The sequence below is a fragment of the Tympanuchus pallidicinctus genome, unplaced genomic scaffold (genome assembly GCF_026119805.1).
Source record: "Tympanuchus pallidicinctus isolate F22 unplaced genomic scaffold, pur_lepc_1.0 scaffold2, whole genome shotgun sequence".
In the NCBI taxonomy this organism is placed as follows: domain Eukaryota; kingdom Metazoa; phylum Chordata; class Aves; order Galliformes; family Phasianidae; genus Tympanuchus; species Tympanuchus pallidicinctus.
In genome coordinates, this window is record NW_026294721.1 from 50,576,333 (window position 1) to 50,599,181 (window position 22,849).

Genomic DNA, 22,849 nt, shown 5'->3' on the forward strand with positions numbered 1-22,849 from the left:
ACTGAATTCCCATCCTAGTTTCCTACAGCAAATTTGTATTTACTCTTCATGTTAAAGGCATGACTTCCTGTGTTTACTAAGTGTCTGTGCCATGGAAACATTAGACAGAAAGGAATACTATTGCAAGTTGGGAGTTTTCCATTTGTTTCAAGACTTTTTCCCTGCTCTCTTCCCTGTGTGCACATTGCTTAGGTTGTAAACGTACTGAGCAACAGCTCAGTTTTAAGGGAAGGGGGAGGTGTTTTTTATTCATTCTTAATTATGCTGTATAAGGAATGTACTGTAAAAAAAATAAATATATATATATATATTATAGATAGGTAATAATTAACACTGTTGTTTCTTTTTTTTCTTTCTCTCCTCCCTCTCTACCCTTATCCGCTGCTGTTTTTAAAACTAGGTATCAGATTGTAGTGGAAATAGTTCAGGCAACCACAATCAGCAATTTTCCCCAAGTGAAGAGGCAGAAAGGTAAGAATCCTGTTTGTTACCAGTCATATCTGTTGTTTTCATTTTGCAAAGCTATCTGAATTCCAGAAATAGATCAGTTTATGGGGGATTTTTAGACAGATTTTAGGAATGCTGTGCAATTAGTATCTCAGTTCTATTTCATTTGCCTGATTGTTCTAAAATCTCCATGGTGTATTTCCACCTCCCTGCCATACTGTTCCCATCTAAGCTGATTGGTCAAGAAAAAGATTGCAGCTATATTTTTTTTAATCTTCAGAACTTGCTGCATCTTGGATTTCTGGCACTGCAAATTCTTATGCTGAAAATGTTGCTTGCTCTTATTTATTCCTGCAATCCATTCTTTAAAGTATCTGTTCTTTCAAAGCACAGAATTAGGAATTGCAGTGTAATTATTAGTCAGACTTTATTTTGACTCGTCATATTGCATTTTTATGTTGCAGTACAGAGTGCTCTTAAATCTCTCTGCAATGATTTGGCAACGTCTGCCTTTTGAAATGCATGTGAACTTGCATCTTACATTTGTGCTTATATTGAAGATGTATATACTTTTTTATGGTGTTCTCAAAATGTACCAGAGCTGTGGTATATCTTCAAGAGATTTTGTTGATGGAAAAATTATCAAACAAAATTTTGCTTGAACAGATATGTTTGAGATCCACCTAACCATGATAGAAAACAATGGACGGTATGAGTTAAAGGAGTTTACAAGCAGGAGGGGACCAACATATTTTATGGTCTGATAATGACAGGACAAGGGGAGATGGCTTTACACTAAAAAAAAGAGCAGATTTAAGTTATCAGTCATGTCCTGATATCAGTGCAGCCCGTCACCCACAGTTTTTATGAAGACTGTTCCAAAAGTAACGCCTCTTATTTTATGATGTTGGCCTACAATACCCGTGGCAGATGTTGGTGGTATAGCAGTAAAGGTTGAACCTTCCCGCTAATATTTATTACATTTTGTTGCTGTGTGACAGATGGCAGCAGAGAGGCAGTCTGACAGAATGATTTCCGGTATGGAAGTATGTGCGAAGCAGAGCTAATGCTGGTGACTTTGTTGAAAACGTGTGTTGTGTAGCTGAGAATTTGCTCTATGGAACAGTGTTATTGTGCTCTTTGTATTCATTCTTGTTACTATGAAAATAATTAGAAGGCATTTCTTGTGCTGCAATCTTCATAGGTGCAACCATAGACAATTTTTCATTCAGCGTAGCTCAGTCAAGTCAGGGGATTGAACATTCATGGATTAAGTGTTAGGAAGAGGGTGTTGAGGCTGCACAGAGTGCTGGGGGTGCTTCTTCCCTGGAGGTGCCCAAGGCCAGGTTAGGTGGGACCTGGGCAGCCTTGAGCTGTTGGGGGGCACCCAGCCCCCAGCAGAGGTTGGAGCTGGGGGGCCTTATGGTCCCTTCCAACTCAAGGCATTCTGTGATTCTGTTATAAGAATGGATTTGTTTGTAAACTAAACTAAAGAGATCTTGGGTTTAGTTCCTTGTGTCACATAAGAAAGCTTTTAAAGGGTGTAATGGAAGAAAAAATAATTTAGAAACATAAAGAAGCACCCCAGGAGGCACGGGGTTGGCAGGGAGAAGAGTTTGGAGTCCGTCCTTGAATTTCTGAAAAAACAACGCTGATGTACGTTTCTTTTACATCCTAAAATAGAGTTAGATATCCATCCCTGTGGGGTATATTGATTGTACCAAAAGGAGGCAAAGTTAGCATTAATTTTTGTGCAAGCATGCATCACAGAGAAATATTAACGTTTCTTAGATGAGAATTGAATGGAAAATGTGTTTCATAAAGTAATAAAATGAAATGGGGAAGTTAACTCTGAGTGCATTATGAAAAAAATCAATCTTGCTAAGCTTGTATTTCCATTTGTGCAGCATTGTTGTGAGAAGAATTGATTTGGGGAATATATTTTTGCAGTTTAGGCTCCTGCAATTAATTACTGATGATCATTTTTTGGTCTCACTGGAGTTTATCCAGTTAACTATGCAGTGAGCACTGAAGAGAAGAGGCTTTTCTGAAGCTGCAAGTGCCTTGCTCTGCAAAATAGATGTAAAAATCCTGGTGCTGTTTGTTCTGACAAAGGAGATAAGTTCCACTTACTCTGTGGTTAAGCTGATTCTGCTTTTTTTTTTTTATGGCCTCTTGTGGAACAGGCTTCCTAGTGGAGTGGTCGATGCCCCACACTGTCAGTGTTCGAACAGTGTTTGGACAGTGCTCTCATTTATGTACTTCAGGTTTCTGTGTGGCGGTCAGGCAGTTTGAAGATCCTTCCAACTGAGCTTTTATATTTAAATAACTGTTCCTCAAGAAAATGATGTCTTTTGATTTGTGTGGAACAGTATGTTCAGCTCTAGCCTACAGTACAATCCTATTGTAGTTCAGCACATTAAAGGCAGATTTTTTTTACCTTTTATTTTCTCTACTAAGGCTTTCATCTCCATAAGTTTCCTTTCTCAGTCGGTTCACAGCAAAACTTTTAAGAACAACCCCCAGACTGTAGAGGGTTAAATATATATTTGTAAAGGGTTTTGTGTTTTGGTTTTCTTGTTTCCTTTTGAAGGAATAAAAACATGTTTTTTTTTAATCTGATGACGGATCTGAAGGAGAGTTCAAAGAAAAAGGATCCGTCGTACCTTCTTAAAGCATTGGAATGAACACACATACACAGAGCACAGCTTTGCGCCGCGTGGAAGAAAACAACCAAACAGGAAAATCAATGCTCATAGAACAGACTTTAGTAGTGTTACCATTTCATAGCTTCCTTTCTTCATGCCAGAGCATATCACTACCTTGCGGCTGCTAGATTTCATGGTCAGTAGCTATAAACATGAGCTTTTTGCAAAATGGGAGTGTTTACACATTCCCATTTTTCTTTTTTTTTATTTAATCTCTTTCCCCAGTACCTGTTTGCCTATCTGTAATCATCTGATTGGTCAGTGTGTGATATTGCCCTTTTTCTACTAGTAAATGAACTGCTGTCTTTTGTGTAGTGGGCATCTCTTCCCTTTGATTCCAGCCTGGGGTTGGTCTTAACTTGTAGCTATTTCCATTTTCTGATGGCAGGGTTGTGTTGTGAGAATGCGCCTTCATTGTTAGTGCCTGGGTATTGACTTAGGGCACATAATAAAAATAACAAACAGCTTGAGGCATGGGATTTTCCTGACACAGTGTTTTTGGTAAGAAAAGGTACAGCAACAGCTGTGAGAAGCAGTTGATGCGGCATGAGTGGACAGCAGTGAGTGGCTAGCTGCTATGTAATGAAGTAAACTGTGCAAGTACAGGACCAGCAACAAGTAGGACTGAACAGGTATGTGTACCTTTGCAGTTGATTGATGAGACCAAAAATGTTTTGGTTTACGATAAGTATTAGGTGTTTATTATTTAAGAATAAGTTGCTTGAGATCATGATGACTTCTAATACAAGCTATGGTTCCCTGACTTTGTATGGCTTGGTTCAGTAACAACGAAGTACGCATTTAATGCCAGTGCACAGAGGTGTTTGAGAGGAATGTTTGTCCCTCAGCAAGGACAAAGCTCTTAATTCGTGTTGGTGCCACCTATTGGCAAAATGTCTAGCTGTTAAAGCTTTTTAAGAAAAGCAGAAAGTACTTTTGATCATTGTATTAAACCATCTCTAGTAGAAAAAATAGCATATTATAGGGTCTTTTTCTTTTCAGATTTTATTACTTGAATCTTCTGGCATATGAGCCTAGAAGAGCAAAGGAAGGTGTACAGAAGCATCCAATCCATTTTAAGCAGTAGGTTTAGCATTTGACTCCCTGAGAGAGTCAAATATCTTAAAAGGCTAAGCAGAATAATTTCAGAGGTTTACAGTGCTGTTGTGGATGGGTGATGTAACTTCTGTGTCCAGGATTGTGTTCAGTCATTGCTGAAGGTGAACAGTAAGAAACCTCGTGTAGCATTAATGTTTGCAGAGGTGCTGACAATTTATTTTTGGAGTTGTGCAGGCCGTTGTAAGTAGAAGCTGTTATCTTGCTTGCTGACACTACATTCCCCATTCATGCATGCAGAAGATTGCTGAAGCCTTCAGCATTTGCTTTTTCTCCTAACTGTCCTTCTATATACCCTCTTCCGAAACTGTCAGCATCATTGCAGCAATGACTGTACAAGGAGATTTGCTTTTTACTCATTCTTATTTCATCCTGTTGATATTTTTGGGCCGTGTTCTTTTCTTGAACCACACGTGCTCTGGTTGGAAAAATAACATCTTTGTACATCTTCCTGAAAAATGAAAACCAATATCCAACTTTATCTTACCTTTTGGTGAGAGTTGATCTCTTGGAAATACTGAATCAAATTTGAGCCGCCATTTTAGGAATTCCATTTTTCTGTACAAAACATGTATCCTTTACGTTTTGAAAGACTACAAATGCTTACCTGAAAGTTTGCTGTATGTAGTTGTCTTCAGGTAACACTGAGCAAATCTCTTTGAGGACAGTTTCCAATATTCTGAATGGATTTATTTTATTTATCTTCTGTTTTTCTTCACCCTCCATCATCGGTGTGACAGCATGACCAGAAACCATGGCAGTTTAGAACTGATTTTTGGATACCGCACTGTAACTGACCACATCTTTGTTGAGGAAAATTGTTCCTTTTCAAGCAGGTGTTGTGAGACAGATTGAAAAAGCAGCCATTTATTTCTGAATGAAAAAATCTACTGAGTGATAGTAGGCTTCTACTGCTGAGCATTTCCACTGTGCATCTAGATACTTGGTTTTGAAGTGGAGCTGAAGGCTTACGCAGAAACAGAGCTGTCTGTGAGTAGGCTTCGTTATGTACTGTAGTTCTGAAAGGTGCTTGAACATTCAGCTTTAGAAAGGGGCTTTTCTTTTGGAAACTCAGACTCCAAACTGACTTGGAAGAGTGGGTTGTGATGCGTGAGTTTTGTCAGGAAGATAATTTCGGGTGGAGTAAGATGGATGCTTATCTGTTCCAGTGCATTACAGATGCCATCTAACTTAATTATGACAAAACTAGATTATGCCTTCCCACTACACCATCTCCCACAAAGGGATGCACAACTATTTTTGCATAGCTTGTTGGCAGTGTTTAAAGAGCTGCATACAGCTGTACTTGCATGAATATATGGAAGGAATCCTCCACTGAGTTCTGGTGAGGCGGTGCCTGTGTGATTCTTGTGGATGGAAATGAAATGACTCTGATCATGGCAGACTGATTCTTTTCATTTGTTATTTTCAAATGAGCTCCCCAGAGGAGCTGCTGCTTCCTTTTCCTGAGATCCTTTGTGTGAGCTAGTGATGGCCAAAAGAGGGTGGGAGGAAGGCTGAGTGGTCAGACAGAAGTGACCAAGAGGAACATAGAGGCTATATGTGGTCAGGGTTATGTAGCTGTAAAGAACATACTTTCTCCCACACTCAAGTTTACCATATAGTCACTGTGATGTTGAAGGGTGTGTTGTGCTATATGTTTCTAAGAATCAGCACCTGAATTCTCTGTAATGTCCCTTCAAGTGACTGGACATGAGGAAGCGTTTGAAGTGAGGGGGTCTAACACTGGAACAGGCTTCCTAGTGAGGTGGTTGATGCCCCACATCTGTCAGTGTTTGAGAGGCGTCTGGAGAATGCCCTCCTTTATATACAATTTTGATTAGCCCTGCAGTGGTCAGGTAGATGTACAATTCTATTATCTTTCTGTAAACTTGTGGTTCTTGTTAAATGTCAGAGCAGTGGCCTAAATGCTCAGTAGAACTTCAGCTTAGTGTAGCATTAAGTAGGCTGTGCATGTGCTAAGCTCAGCTTTTGCAAAAAGGTCCTACAGAAATGCATACGAAGTCACGCATGTGCAGTTCCTCCAGGGACTGGAGACAGTGCTGCTGTGCTTGTTGCCAGGTGACTTGCGACTGTCTTTCTCCAAGCTCTAAAAGAACAAGACTTGTTTCCATTTCAGTTACATTTTTGCAGTGTAACTATTAAAATGAGAAGCCTATGGAGAAAGGGACAGTGAAGAAGTTCCTGATTAACTGCTGCTGAAAAAGTCATGTGCAGCTTGTGGAGGAAGCATGTGTCTCGTTTTGCTGATGAGAAGCAGGTTGTTTGTTTGTTTGTTTTCGGGGGGGGGGGGAACACCCGAAAATCGTAAAGTTTTGCTAGTAAAAAATTGTCCAAATCTTGCATTTTCTTTCTTTGCATGGTGGTGGAACAGCATTAGTAGCATGTCTGCTTCTCTTCCCTTTATTGGTGCTTACTGTAGGATATGTGAATAAATGCAAGCTGCTGCTTCTATAACGTTCTGGTTTTAACTGGCTTTTGCCAGGATGTCTGAATGTAGCAATCACACTGATTCCCAGAAATGGTGAAAAGGCTTGTATTTGTATTTCAGTGCTGTGGTAATAGGAGAGGATGGATTGAAAAGAGCATGTTGCTCGCTGCAGTGCTCTGCATGGGCCTCCTGTTTGTTGGCAGGGGGACCTCATGCCAGGCTCTCCTGCTGACAGGAGTGGGTTGGCAGTGGGATCTTCAGCTCTCCACCCCAAGTGGTTTTGACATGGAGTGGCTCGTTATGGGTGTGAAGATATTTTCAAAGTAATTCATCCCAGGAAGCGGGTGTGGTGTAGGGTTTGTTTTTCTTTCCTGGAGGCCTTCTACGATCACAGGATGTAAGACAACGTAATAAGCACGTTTTCCTCTAAAACCCTCTGAGAACGTGTTGTTCTTTGCTAAGGAAGTTTTTAGAAGGTCATTATATGGCACTGGTCGTTGACTTTGAAAGTGTCGGTTTTTGAGCAGTAAGAGTCAGTCAGCTCTGCAGAGGAGTAAGGGAGAAAGATGCAGTCAGAAGAGGAGGCTGAGGAGTTGTACCAGGGGAGGTTCACAGTAGATATTAGGAAACATTCCTTCTCCAAGAGTGGCAGTGCACTGGCACGCACCAAGGGAGGTGGTGGAGTCACTATCCGTGGAGATGTCTAAAGAACTTGTAGATGTGGTATTGAGGAATGTGGATTAGTGGGCAATATTGGTGGAAGGTAGACAGTCGCACTGGATTATCTTAGAGGTCTTTTCCAACCTTAATGATTCTAAGATGCACGGCAGTTGCTAGCACAGGGGATGAGGATGTGTGGGTCTACCTGTGGGCACTGTAGCTGAAAGGAGAGGTGAGGAGGATTTGGGCAGTGGTTCTGTCAGGCCTATGCTTGTCAGTATGCAAGCATTTTGAGCCCAAAGTATTTAAGCTTTTGAGAGAACTGTGAACTTCCAGAAACCATCTTAAAGTCAGGTGGAGCAGGGGAAATGGGGGGCTTATCTTTCAAATTCAATGTATTCGTATTGTCAGTATATTTAATGTGAGGGAGAGGTATTTTGTGCTTCAGGTTTCTTCCTTCTTTTCCTTTTGTTGTTCTCTCCTGTTCCCTCAGTAATACTGGTACCTCCGGTCAGGGAACTGAAACACTAAATTAAATGCTCTGTTGACTTCCCTGTGGAGATAACATGCCAGGAAAACAGATGGCTTATTTCTTTCATGGTAAACTCATTTTATCTTTTGCTTCAGTGAGTATTATGTACTATGTGCTTCACTATTATGTGGCAGCTCAGATGTAAATGATACTTAGCAAATAAGACACACTAACAGTCCGTGAATCAGGAAGCTTCCATACTAACATGTATAAATACGTGCAGCAAAAGAAGTAAGATTAAGACTATAGTAAAGTATTTTGGGAGTATATCAGTATTCATGTTATATGTAGGGATTTATAGATCTCTACACGCTTTGAGTTGCCCCTCAGTATATGAAGGGCAAAACTCATGAAGATATTTACATGTTGCTTTTAAGGGTAAATAAATGGAAAAAAAAAATCTAAAAGGAAAGATAGTTCAGTGTATTAGAAATGTATTTCGGGTACCTATTTGAAGTCATTCCAAAGAGGTTTCCTTTTTCTTTGTATGCGTTCTAGCTGTATGCTTGTTTCTTTCTTGTAGCTGTTCTGCAAATGGAATGCTGTTTTTATCCACAACATTTTATTACATTTGATATTTCAAAAAAATAGCACAATACATCTCTGTGGTTTATCCCTGAGCAGTGAATTAATCCTGAGCTGAATAGAAGCCCAAGTACTTTGCTACAGAGCTCTAGTTGCAGCCTGAAAAAACAGGAATGTTTTCTGGAGCAGGAGGATATTAAAACCAATGTAGAAATGTGAATCAGTTGCACCCTGCAGCTATACAAAACAGGCATGATTTCAGCTCAGGTTTTTTTATATGCTTTATCTGCTAAGTTTTGTTTTGCTTTGTTTCTTAGGTTTTCTTAATAACTAAATAGAATACACAAACATCATACCTTCTGTTACCAAGCCCTGTTCAGCTGACTGTCTTATTACTTCACTACTCAACAGAATTGTACAGTCTTGCTGGGGCATTATTAGGTTTTTTTTAGTCATCTCAATTTTTCATATGGTCTGGGGATGAGACCATATGTTGTGCTGTTTGCATCAAGCTCAAGAAATTTGGATTTACAAGTGATATGCATGGGAATATGGAATGCTGAGCTGGGAAGCATTGAGTCTGGTCCTCGTATTCAGTCATGGTTATGTTCAGTTTATGTTCAGTGAGGTACATAAACTATCCACTCAGTGACTTATTGTATACCATGGCTGCAGGTAGCACCTAACGCTGTCTGAGAAATGTACAACCTGTAGTAAACATTTAGAATCTGTGTCTTACAGCAAATGATGGTGAGAGAGTTGAATAAATCAGCATTCAATGGACGTTTTTTCCCCCCCCCCCCGAACTGTTTTATATAAACACGAGGCATCACTGGAGAACACTTCAAAATAATCCAAATTCATATACAAACTTCACAGCAGCTGTACTCATGGGCACAGTTGATTCCCAAATGACAAATGCTGTGATCACACAGGGCACAGAGGCACTGTGGAGATAACGTTTTTGTGTTGTAAAAAATGATCTCTGATTTGCTTTCTTCTCAGATTCAAAAGGGAAAGAAACTGCAGCAATGAAAGCTGACCTGCTGAGAGCTCGCAACATGAAGAGGTATATTAATCAGTTGACAGTAGCAAAGAAGCAATGTGAGAAGAGAATAAGGATCCTGGGGGGGCCTGCTTATGATCAACAGGAAGACGGCTTTTCTGATGAAGGAGATGGCTCTCAGAGTCAGAAGGTATGAATTGAATAGTTCTTTCATAGCCTGAAGGTCATTCTAAATGTGGTTCGTATTAACTCTGCTGTCATTAATCCTCCCTTCCGTCAGGAATGAAGTGTAAATTAATTGCTGTACATTTTTTGTTGGGAAATAACTGCTGTAGTATCTGGAAAGACTCATTGATCATCCAGGTTGGAACGTTGCTGACTGTGGAAAATCAGGATTAGCTGGCATACTGTGTGCAGGGAATTCGTGAGATCGTGGCAGCAACTTTATTTCAAAAGAGTTCAACATATGCGTAATGTTTCATTGCCTCTTGTTATATTTACTGTAGGAAATACCTGTGGGTTTTGTAAATACTGAGTTACTCAAAAGCAAACACTTACTTGTAGAAAGCAACTAGTAAAACTAAGAGCAGTCCCTGCAGGAGAAACTCTTAAGACTGTTGACTGCTTATTTTCTACGTCACTCTACTCTAGGAATGGAAAAAAAACCAATAAAACAACAGGCGTAATTGCTGTTGCATTAGTCAGCAGCTACAAAAATAAAATCATAGCTAATTAGTCTGGCTAAATTTTGTTTAGTTGCTTCCTTGTGTACTTTACTCTGCCCCTCTGGGCAAAGCAAGCAATTTCTGTATTCTGATTAGAAGATTTTATCTTTTTATGTAGGTAGAACAAAGAAGTTAACCCTTCTTGACAGGATTTCCAAGTTTCGTTGCATTCTTATAATAATTGTAACTGAGTGTGCTGTTTCTCTGTCATGCAACTCTTTCTTACCTGTTACGCATCGCTCATTGTGAATGTGGTTTAAAGAGGGCAGCTCTCCACCCTCCACTTGTCCTTCAAGAGCCATTTCAGATAGTTTGTCAAAGATTGTGCTGAGGCAGCCCAGAGCTGTTTCCTGAAGTTGAATGGAGCAAGTGGTGCCAGTGGGAAAAAGGCAGAGAGAAGCATGTGGCAGAACCTTGAAGGTCACTGATGCTTCTGAGCAGACTGTTCAGGGCCTGCTGAGAGGGTCTGTGCTTCCTGGATACATCTGTTAGAGAAACGGGGTTGGGTAGTGAAAGTGCACTGGATAGGAGTGCTGATGGTTGCATTGGCAGTACAAGTGATAGGATCTAGTGCTGCTCTGCTTCTGCACGTTTTGATATGTTTCTACAAAGAAACCAAAAACCTCCCCCTCAGAGCAGTAAACAGGAAAACTGCTTTTCTGTTCTGTTGTTCCCAGTGCAGTGACCAGAAAAGGGGCTCAGGGAGGCTGAACACAAGGCAGCGGCCATGCTGCTCTTCGCTGAGCACAGTGAAATGCCCGGGGCTTGGCTTTGTGTAGGGGACTGCCTTCACTGCCATTCCTTCTCATCCACTGCCTGTATTGCAGTAGCTGCAGTCTGAGCTGCAGGCCCCCAGCCCCTTCTGTACAGGCAATTTGGGTTTTTCACAGCAACAGGACAAAATGTTCCTTTAAAATTTAGCAGGTAAACTGATGTTGAAGTTGCTGCTGCTGTCCCTTAACTTCTTGGTGAAGCCTGGGGTGAAAGCTTTTCTGTTAAGCTAGTGCTTAACCTGCAGCATAGCTAGCTCCTGTAGAAAAAAAACCTGGAATTTTGCCTTTAATGTGTATGAAATAGGTCAGAAACAGATGTTTACTGATAATGTTCTGAATTATTGTTTTATGCAAGTGTAGTACAGGAGCTTGAATACATCATCAACTCTGGGAAATGTTTGGTGCTAGCTGAATAAAGAATAAATCGACCAGTGGCCTAAATGCATATTTTGGTTTCGTTTCTGCTTTCTACTTTGCCTTTCTTGCAGTTCCAGGGCAGTAATAGAGGTGCTGGTAAGGCTTTATGTTCTGATTATGGTCTTAAATGTGAGGATGGATTATCTGGAGTTGTCAGTTTTCCTGTTACAGACTTAAGAAACAAAAATGATGTGCTTGGAAATACTTTTTTTTATAGCAGAAGATAATTATAAAAGTGTCACTTTTTTCTTTCATAAATATGTATGAGTCACAAGGTTGTACTGATTTTGCACATTTCACTTAGCCCATTATTTCAAATGTGTAAATTATAATCAAATGTTTAAAAGTAATGAACAAAGGCACTCAGCTACCACCTGAATCTGAATTGTCAGTAGCTCTGATTCTGATTTACAGTGTGCCCTGGGTGTTAGATTTGCTTTCAGAGAAAATAGAGTTTTAATTAGTGTAATATATAACACATCTCTTCTTATTTTCTCCTGGACCTTTTTCTTAGAAATTTTACTCGCGGCACTGCAGTAAGTTAATTGAGTTCTTCTTGCCTGTGTTCATTTAGCAAATAACTTGTTCATGGCTTTTGTACAGAGCACAAATAATCATGGCCATGTCTGTGACATAGTCCATGGAGCTGCAGCATCTCCTTAGTGTAGCTATGGTCTGTGAATGGTAAGAGTTGCTGTGAGGTACCAAAGAGAATTCTATCCAGAAGCTATCTGAGAGGTTTTAAGTTGCAGGGAGTCTGTGCTTGTAATGATACTGGAAGAGCTTGCTTCCATGGTCCTTGGATAGATTCTGATTTAACTGGTGATTGGTAAGATTTTCACTGTGATTTCTGAGCTTCAGAATGTAAAATCATGTAATGTCAGGGTAAGTGGTGGTATGGCATGTGGGGATATAAAGGAGAGCTGAAATTACTGTTTTGCTGAAGATGGTGGTGTCTTCCGGCAGGAGTGGGCTTCCACATCAAGTAGCAAACTAAGAAAAGCCAAGTGAGCTCAAAATGAAGTGCTGAATATCAGAATTAATTTGAGATGTAGTGTCTGTGAATAAATGAATTATTACAGCGCACCATGAATAATGACACGAGGAAATATGGGGATTATTCAAGGCATTCTGAAAAAAAGAGACTTAACTAAGAATGCCATTTTGAAACTTTCAAGGCTGATTTTTTTTTCCCACAAGCTACCTCCTGTTGGATTGAGATAGATGTTGCTTATGTGGAGAAAAATTGGCGAGGTGACTCTAAGAATGCTTATTGATCTTCCTTAAAATTAAAAGGTATTTACTAACATTTGCCTTTCTCCAAATTCACAGAGTTGTCATTGTAATTCATGAGTAGCAAAGAAAGAATGTAAACTTTTTTCAGAGCAGATGAGCAAACTACAACCAGTTGTCTTTTTTTTTGTTGTTTCCCATGTGTGTACAGCTGTCTCTTTTGGATAACAAGGGGACATAAGAGGTGAAGACATTATATTTAAATTCTGTTGACAAAATGTGGCTGAACTACTTGCAAACCTCTGGGCAGCAAGTGAAAGAATTCAGGTTGTTAGGAACTTCACCTTGGAAGCATAGTTTGATTACCTTAGTTACCCTAGTCTAGATCAATGATGAAGATTTACTGTTTGGTGGCAGGTAGGTATTTTGAGAGGTTTTACACTTGTTTTTCTTTTCTTCAGATTCTTCAGTTTGAAGAAATTTTGGCCAACCCTTCATACCGAGAGCATTTTCGAATATATATGGACAGAATGGATAAGGTGGCTTTGATTGATCTGTGGGAGTCTGTGGAGAACCTGAGGAGTGCTAATAAGGTGGGAAAAACTGCAAGTCCATGTGGCTTGTATATGAACCAGGATATCTGCTTGCTTTTAAAATAGCGATGCTATAGGACAGGTACTGAGCAATTTTGGATTTTTTTTTTAGCTTCTTAATGTTTGGGGACAGTGTGGCAATTAAAAATTGTGGACTTCTTTGATAGTGACAGTAGTTTTCTGGTTTTTTTTATGTGGCATCACGACCTATAAAAAATAGGTGCCTCATAGGCAGAAGTACTAATTTCCCTCTCCACCAGAGAGAAAGTGTGCAATAGGAGATTGGTTTTGCATTTTGAAAATACCCAGTTTCCTGTCCTTGTGCACGTGTCTCCGGTGTGCTTTTAAAAGCAAAGGGTGAGGAGCTTTGATAATTTTAGAACACAGCTGTTTCTTCACTTAACAAATAGCAGTGCTTACCTTGTGAAATGGACTGTTTTGCACAGGTGCTCAGGCAGAGTGCCTGATCTCAGTAAGAGGTTTGCAAATATGCTCATTCATCTGGGTGTAAAATCAGCTTGATCACCCTCCAAGTTATGCACCTGGATCCAGAGCCATCCTGGTATTGTGAATGTTATTTATTATTCTCTTCATCTCCCATCCTTGCTTTGCAGGCTGAAATACCTCAGCTGGTGAGTGACATTTACCAGAATTTTTTTGTGGAAAGCAGAGAAATACCTGTGGAAAAATCACTTTATAAAGAAGTAGAGCAAAGTCTTGTGGGTAATAAAGGCATTGAAGTATTCTACAGAATTCAGGCAGATGTTTATGAAACTCTGAAGGACAGATATTACCCCTCATTTATCGTCAGTGATTTATATGAGAGATCAGTCAAGAAGGAAGAAGAAAGAAGTTCTGTCCAAGTAACTCCTGAGGACAAAGACGAAGCTGTGAGTCACCTTGACAATTTCTTTCACCATTGCTTAGTTACAGTGAGCTGGAGATGATCCTGTTTAAAGTGTGTGGAAGCATCTTCTGTCCTTGAGCTTTGGATTTCTTTTTTTTTTTTTTCTAATGTTTATAAATATTATAACTTCTGTAGTTTCAGTGGATAAACTCAGTGTTTGCAATCTCTTTGAAACAAAACGGTACAAAATGGCTGACAACTTTAAATTAGTTAATAGTACCTATTTTGGATTTCTAAGCCTTTTGTATTCCTTATCTTTCATTTTGCTTTTTAGTATCTCAGAATGCAAGATACCTCATACAAACTCAGCTGTTTCATTTGTCAGTCAAGGAAGTGTCAGTGATTTTGTACATTTCTCTTGACACTCTCCATGCCTTCCCTCCCTGCACATACTAGGTACTAAGTGGGTCTTAAAGTTGCAAGAAAGGAAGAGAAAGGTAAAAGGAAAAAATAGAATCTTAGTGTTTTTTATTAATTTATGGAACAAAACAATAGACTGTGTTGGAAGAATAAACTGATTACAATAGCAGTGCAACTCGAGATACTGAAACAGAACATTTCAAATGCCAAGCAGTAACCCAACAGCTGCTGCCTTGGGGCAGGCATTTCCAGTGGGTTCTCTAAATCAGTCATGCTGGGGCAACTGGTTATTTTGATCTAAGAACACTTTGACGAGGGCATTCTCTCAGGCTTGTGAGCATCTTTCACTCAGGCTGCCACTTCAGGGCAGCAGTAATATCTTAGTTTTGCTCAGAACAGAGTGACATGTACTGGTTTCTCAAAAACGGAATCCAAGTGAGAAAAATGAGAGCAGAATCCAGAGGTGCTGATGCCAACCTGAGCATTTAGAAGCAGTTATTCCAAAGCCTAAGGCATTCCTGCTTGCTCTTTAAATATTACTTTAACTAATTCATATGAGCTGCTGTAAAGAAATTACTTCCCATACAAATCTTGAGAGCTTGCTCAGTTTTTTATTGTTCGTTTCTCTCAGAGTCCTTTTCCTTGACCAAGTATTCGAGACCTGCTTTCTTTTTTTCATGGCTGACCCAGCTGTGTGTTGAGAGTGGTAGGTATGTCAGGAATGTCCTGCCCTTTTCTTGGCACTGGTTGGACTTGGGGGAAATGCTATTACTCTTTTTTGCACCGTGGTTTCTGTTCTGAGCTCTGCCCTTTTTATTCTTTTCATGTATTTTATTCAGAGTCTCACCATTCCCACCAGTGGTGATAACCATTTCTCAAGGAAAACTGACACCATGCTTTAGGACTGAGCTAACTGTCAGATAATGTTCACTGCTGAAACAATCAGATCTTGGACATAGGCATCATGGGTTTTTCCTCTCTGTGCTTGCTTAAATGCATGCCTTGTTTGAAGGCTGTGTTTGCTGTGAAACCTTAAAGACTAAAATATGGCCAAATTTTTCTATAGGGTTGAAGTTTTTCTGCATCTTTTTAAATTACAAGCTAAGTGCGAAGTTGCATGTGCTGTTAGAGCATCATCTAATAGAGTGATCCTAATGGCTCTGCACCAGGCTTCAGAGTATTTGGGGTGGGAATAAATTATAGCAAGTTATTCCTCTAGAAGTTTCCAATAGCCTTCCAACTGTGGGTGGAAATACCAGCTACTAGCTAGCAAACAGCTTTTTTTCCCCCACGTATAAGAATCTGCAGTTGAGACTTCGGTATGCCTGGAGGTTTCCATGTAGACAGTGAATACGGGTTGTTTTGGGGTTGGTTTGGATTTTGGTGGTCTATATTCACATTTTCTTGGGCAATGTGGGAGTTGTGTGTGTGTTCAGTTTCCATTCACTTTTCTGTTGAGATAAAAGCCATGTAGTGTCCTTTTGGGGGGAGGGCACAAATGTGAGCCTTGATGGAATGTGAGAAGACCAAACCAGGTGAGGGCACGTTCTGCTGGTCCTGCTGCTAGTGGAACAAGCTCTTCCTTCTCATCTGTCATCACTGTTTGTATCATGGACGAAGCTCCATTTAAGGGTCACAAGTAAAGACACAAAAGCAAACAGAACAAGCCAGGAGGCCATGCTGGAGCTCTGTGGCAGATCACTGCAGTCCCAGGTCTGTGTTCTGGAGATGTAGTGGGAATAGAAGTTGTGCAGTGGAGATAAGGTGAAAGCAGCACAATCCATTACGGTCTCAGATTTGAGTATGTTGATTGATTATTTGATAAATCTGATAATTCTATTGGAGGTAACTTGCTATCTTGTAATTTGTCATTATATGACAAACTTGCATTCAGCACTGTTTTCCTGCTGAAAGGCTCAGAATCATTTAATGATGGATCTTACAGCCTTCCTCTGGGAGCAGAGCCTCACTGCTTTGTAATTAAATGCAGTCTTTTGGTGAGTGGAGCCAGACTTGGTGGGAGCAGCTGCCAGCTCTTCCCTGCTGAAACTAATATTCCTGATTCTGTATGACGTTTGTTTCCCTGCAGGTTCAAATGTTTGGCTTATGATCTGTGGAGTTTGGAATAAAGTCCAGTGTTGCTAGTATTTATTATTTATATTATTGTAGTTAAGAAGCTGTAAGCTAGTCTCTGCACGTGTGCTTTGAAGCAGTCTCTGACTCACAAAGTTTACAGATCATGCAAAGCAGATGGAAGGACAGGGCATGCAGCTAGTATTTGCTCAGCCACATAGGAGACAAAGGCAGAGCTGGAAAAGGGCATGGATTTCTTTGCCTAGAACTCCTGATTCCTACCTTACGTTACCATCCTTTAGAAGGACCAAACTGAGGAGGTTAATTATTGCTGCCACTGCGACCTTCTCAAACCTATTTCACTAAGATGTAAACTCAGAGATATCCTTCTGTTAGCTTTATGTTAAAATGAGATGAAACTTATTTAGTGGAAATACCATTAAATAACACAGAAGTCTGTCCCTTGTTTGTGGATTAGATTCATCCCACCGATAAAACCAAGATCCATTCAGCCACAGGCAAACCTCAGAGGTTTTTGAGGATGACACTGCTGATGGTGGGTGCATCACAGTGCTGTTTGCTGGATCTCAGCCTCTTCATTCCTATTTGAGGAGCTACCGTAAGAACAGGGAAGTTAAGGCAAATGTCAGAAGTTGTTAAAGAGGAAGTCGCTGAAAGGTGTGAAGTTCTGCATTTTTTTCCACGTGCTTGCTGTGCAGCAGATGGGAAAAGCAGTTGGTTTGTTTCAATGACTATGAGAAAATGATTACTGAATTTAGGTAACGCGTATGTGCTTCTGACACATTTTTTATTAGCATTTCTAAAAACAGCAGTAAAATCTGTTTACAGAGAGATAGGTTGTAGTTAGCTGGTTCTACAGGCTGCTAAATCTGTTTTGTGAAGGTTTGTTGGAGTCAGGACTGTGTATAAGAGCTCTGTTTTTTTTTTCCCCTTGTCTTACTACCTTCCAGCTCAGTGCTGAGTATTTGCTGTCCTGTCTGGTTCTGAATATCGAGTTACTAAGCTGTTGCTGCTTTTAAAAGAAGCGTTGATTCTTCCTGTCACACCACAGACTTAGCTCAAAGGTCATTTTTGTTTGGAAGAGTTTCATGCAGATGTAGTAGAAATGATAATTTGACATTCTTTTCTTATGTCTCATATTGGATCTGCTGGTTGAAGTATATATGAGAATTTGTTAGACTAATATGCCAATAGACCTACATGTTTATCTAGAATAAATGTTTTTACACATGAAATGCATTTAGAGCATACAAAATTTTTCCTTTTTTCACCTTAATGATGCAGTCATCCCCATCCTCTGTTTCTAGAGCCAAGGTTGTGGAGAAGCTACTGAAGAATGCAGCACAGGAATTAATGAACAGGCCAGTTATGCTGTAAATAAGCTTCGCCAACTAAACGACAAGCTTAAATATAAGAAACAGGCTCTAAATTCCATATGTAATTCACCAAAACCCAACAAAAAGGTGAGCACCTTGGTTGTCTTCAGTCCTTTTTTCATATGATGTGTTTATGTAATATCCAGTCATATCAGGCCCTTTCTGGACAAATCTGATGCCTTTTTTGTTCACCCTGTTTTTAAAAGTGCAATCAGAGCTTGGTGACAACTGTTTTTTTTCCTATTTTTTAAAGCTACTGTCAATACAACTGCAGCTGTGATTTAAATTCTGACATAAAATAACGACCTTTCCTCCTATAGTCTTGTTGCTCTGTCCACAGCAAATCAGATTTCTTCCTTGCATCTCTGCCCACTTAGATCTGTATAATTAATTGTTTGTGACAGCTGGCTCTGAGTCCTTGCTGCATCTGCAGCGTTGCAGTGTAGGGCTGCGCTCATTGACTGCTGCTCCCTCTGCTGTCTTGCAAGTAGCACAGCAGTGTCATGGTGTCCCAATATGCAATGGGCTTGCTTAAATAAAGGAACAAAAGACCCATGAAAGTGACTTAAAGGAGTCAGGAGAAAGCTGCAGAGGATACTTTCATCATCCTAAGGGGACGGCTGAAATGGCCTGGGCCTACACCATGGCTCAGGACTATGGGCTCTTCCTTCCTTCTTTTGTTACTTTGAACATGGGATGAGCGCAGCAACATTTAGTCTGAACAGAAGTTGACAGCCCATTCATTCTCATTGCTCCAGGGACATATGCCTCTAAAGCAGGGTGTGAGCAGTAGCTTTGGAGGCTACGTTGGCCAGCTTCGCTCCCTCTGTCCCTTCCACACCATCCACCTGCCATAGCCTGTCTCTGCAGCCTGTGCCAGGGTCTCACCACTCCAAATAAATGTGGAAGCAGCTGTCTATTTTTTAATAATACAATATACCACCTCATCACATTTATGAGCCTTTGCTGTAAAACTTGTAGCACAGGAGCACACCTGGCAGCAGATTGTACACAAATACCACATTTTATGTATACTTCTACCCTTTCTAGATACTGTCCCCTGGGATTTAGGTATAGATAGTTATTTTTGCTGATATTGTAAGATATGCTATTTCTCCTTTGTGAGATTGGCTGTGAGATATGTGCTGATGAGAACATCTTTTTTTTTTTTTTCCCCAATGTGTGATTTCCATAAGAGTAAGTCCTCTACTTTTCCAAAACTGAAGTGAGTTGAGTGGTAGCTACTTGGGTAAATGTTACTATAGCATTGTTCCTGGAAATGTAATCTATTCCCAAGCTCTTCCATCTCATCGTGTGTATCTGAAATGGAAAAATGGTAAGGAGAATGCCTTCAGTAAGTGGTGTTGCAGTAATTGCAATTTCAATTTAGAATAAAACTCACAATATATGAACTGTATAATAAATTATTCTATCTAATGTGCCTCATTTATCCTGAGAGTGTGACAGTATCGTGCCTTTTGGTTTTCATTTTAGCATTGGAGCTGATCTTTGAGGCTAACGTTATTGTACAAGTGTACTGTCATCATTTTCTTTTGCACATAAATTGGTCTTTTGCATCTTTTTGCCTTTCTGAGTAGTGGCCTCAGAAATGTGACTGGATGTGCCACCCAAGCTTTTTCTTCCCGATGGTGATTGATAAATCTTCCTCTGCAGATTGTTTCTAAGCTGAAGGATGAGATCACTCTGATGGAGAGAGAGCATAACGACCTTCAGTTGCACATTGCAAGAACAGACTGGTGGTGTGAGAATCTCGGCATGTGGAAAGCCTTCATCATCTCAGGCGAGGTATGGTTTTTATGGGTCTTCATCCTCTGCAGCAGCTCAAACTTGCAGAAAGAGAAGGATAAAAAAATTGCATATGCTTTCCTTTTGCCTTTGTGTACGTGTGTGTTCTTTGTATTTGCTTGGCGAGAAAAAACAATCTCTTCTGAACTCCTTTCTTTCCCAACTGTTTACTGTATATGTAGAAACATTTCCAGTGCCCAGATTCTGTTGTAATGGAGTTATTAAAACACCTGTGTATATATGAGCAGGTTTTGGCATTGGGTAAACTAGTTTGCTATCTTAAGAGCACAGTTTTTCATTAGAGCTGCCTCATGCTATAAATACCGTGCTTCTGCACTTGAGCATGATTGTCTCTCCAGTATGCTTCAAAGATATGCCACACTTTTTGCACTTTGTATTACAATATGTAATGGTATTGCAGTTTCAAGGGACTAGGATAGGATACCCAGAAAGAAAGTGCTTTATATCTGAGAGTAAGTTGCTCAGATCAGCATTTCCATTTTTCAGAAATAGCTGTTGTGAGATATTTGCAGGAGACTTGCAAACACAAACCCAAAGGGTGGGGACCTTCCTGGTAGACACTGTTCCCTCTGAGCCATGTGCTGGAAGCTGCTATTCAAGCAGTTCTTTTTGCAGTGTTCTGGCTGAGAAAGCAGGAAGGTAATTCCCGAAATAACTGTGCTTGGAACCAGGCATGTTTTTGGAAGTTGAAGCTGGTGCTGTGTGTTCTGTCAGGATGCTGCTGCACTTTTTCTCTAGAGAGATGTGAAACCCAGAAGTCAGATAGGGTTTCCCAGTTTCCACGGTCAGATACAGGAAGAGTGCATTGCAGAGATTGTTCTCCTGGTGCAGCTGAGCAGCTGTACAGGACACAGATATATTTTAACTGTGTACCTTCTGCACTGGCATCACAGCAGCTCTTCAAATCTCCTGTCATAAGCATTAAGCATTGTCAGACTTCCATCGGCTTCTTAGAAAATGTGTCATAATTATATGAATTTTGAAGTCTATTCTTCTATCTGGGTTAATTAAGTCGTCTTAAAAATAAATAAAAGTCTGGAAAGCATAAATATATTGTTACTTCCCTCAAACAGGTGGGGTGAGAATGGTGTTCTTTCTGCTACTTGCCTATATATTAAGACAAGCACGTGACCTTTTGGTATAGTTTTCAGTTTGAGTTTTCTATAGATTTTCTGATGTATTGCCTTCACAAAGAGACTTAAATTTTGTGCAGTGATGGTGAGTGAATTTGCATGCCACTCTGGCAGCACAGATTGTTCCACTGTTTACTTTCACAGTTGTACCTTATCTGTATTTTTGTTGGCTTCTTTGTTTTTCCCCATAAGGTTTCAGAAGAGAATGGAGAACAAGTGCCCTGTTACTCTGTCCTAGTGAGTTTACAAGAAGTCGGTGGAGCTGAAACTAAGAACTGGACTGTTCCCAGGAAGCTCAGTGAGTTTCAGAACCTACACCGGAAGCTCAGTGAGGTATGAATCTCAAGGGAGGGAGAGGATGTAGATTGCTAAAAGTTGTCAGGGTCGTATATGGAGAAGGGAAAAAAGCCAACACTGAATAACACACAAAAATATGACCAGTTCTCCTATCTTTGGGCTTTCACCCTTTCTAGGTTCATCATCCATATATACGTTGCCTCTGCCAAATGTACATGGAATTATTTGCTTTTTTTTTCTTAATAATGAGTGTTTTACTGAAGTGACCCAACATCTAAATAATCCACTTGCACCTGTCAATATTTTGAAAAGTAAATTTTTTCTCTGGCTGCTGGAGAGGTATTGAAACTGACGCTCTTCGAACAGAGGAGATTTCCCATTAATTTGCTCTACCTTTTCTGTCTTGTAGAAGATTGATAATGGTGGTGTTGGGAGTTGCAGAAAGGTTTAGATGTGTCAGCCCACAGTGGGTAAGGGAAAGGTGTTTTCAGCATGCTGAGCAGGATATGGAAGGCAGATGAGACTACAGAATCTCATTTCCATTTAGAACTGGCACCGCTGTTGTTTTTCTGCACATGCACGTTAAGTGAGTTGCCCTTTCTCCTACAGTGCTTTCCATCATTAAAGAAAGTTCAGTTGCCTTCACTCAGCAAGCTGCCCTTCAAATCCATAGACCAGAAGTTCATGGAGAAGTCTAAGAACCAGCTTAATAACTTTCTGCAGGTAAGAAAGCAGACCACAGAGTGATGAAAGTACCAAAAGTTAAGACAGCTGTATGTTCATCTCTTCTGTCCTACGTGGATTTGATGACCACAGTTATTTTCCTTTTACCACACTTTTACAGCCACTATTTGGAAAATCCTAGTTCTCCATCGTGCTTTGGTGAATGTATCCATCTCCAACACTTCCTGCTAGTTTCTGAGTAATGTCTCTGTCCTTTCTGTCTTTGTGGAGTCTTAGTGTGCCATTTAGGTCTTTATCTTCTATCTTCCCCTCTCTGTTCTTTCCAAATAAGACTTCAGATGGTCCATTTTAGAGACTGCACACTCCTGCCCCATCTTGACTGCAGTGCAAAGGGTCAGTGGTGGCAGAGCATTTTCCTTCTTAGTCCCAAGTTTGGTGTGTGGCCAGTTAGCTTGAGGGGCTGTCAGCAAGGGGGGGGAGTTGTGCCTCTTGCAGAGTGGAAGAAGTGGCTTGGCTTCTGTGGGAGTTGGGTGTCCGTGAACTAGGCTGATACTGCTGAGATTGCATTAATTTAATTGAATGCAGTGTGTGATTACTGGTTTTAGGTCACCTAGAGCCTCAGGTGGAGAGCCTTGTAATTTAATTTGTTTAAAATAGAAAGGTATTCTTGGAGAGGGAGATCAGTTTTGCTTCTGTGGACAAATTTGGTCTCAGGTAACACCACAAATTACATTTACAGCATTTGCTTTTTATTTTACAGCACTCTCTATATGTATGGCTGCTTTTTAAGATAGATTACTCGAATTCTCAAGCATTCTGTGTTAGCTGGAAGATATCAATATGAAAAGTGTGTAAACTTCAGAGTTACCTTCCTATTTGCCAGTGACTTGAGGGACAACCAAATGTTGCTGTTTGCCATGAACACTTCTCTTGGGAGTAATGTTATCAATCATCTGGATTCTTACAGTTAAGATGGAAGCTGAA

At 40.2% G+C, this 22,849-nt stretch overlaps 1 protein-coding gene across 3 annotated transcripts in view; it reads left to right on the forward strand.

The window, feature by feature from the left end:
* Positions 1-22,849, forward strand: part of SNX25 (sorting nexin 25) — a 58,057-nt gene that overhangs the window by 26,721 nt on the left and 8,487 nt on the right. For all 3 annotated transcript variants that reach the window (XM_052683025.1, XM_052683026.1, XM_052683027.1), the window contains 8 exons: positions 401-471; positions 9,446-9,636; positions 13,056-13,187; positions 13,802-14,077; positions 17,856-18,011; positions 19,599-19,730; positions 21,077-21,217; positions 21,791-21,904. In XM_052683025.1, the coding sequence (XP_052538985.1) occupies positions 401-471; positions 9,446-9,636; positions 13,056-13,187; positions 13,802-14,077; positions 17,856-18,011; positions 19,599-19,730; positions 21,077-21,217; positions 21,791-21,904 (1,213 nt within the window). The remainder of the gene's footprint in view (positions 1-400; positions 472-9,445; positions 9,637-13,055; positions 13,188-13,801; positions 14,078-17,855; positions 18,012-19,598; positions 19,731-21,076; positions 21,218-21,790; positions 21,905-22,849) is intronic.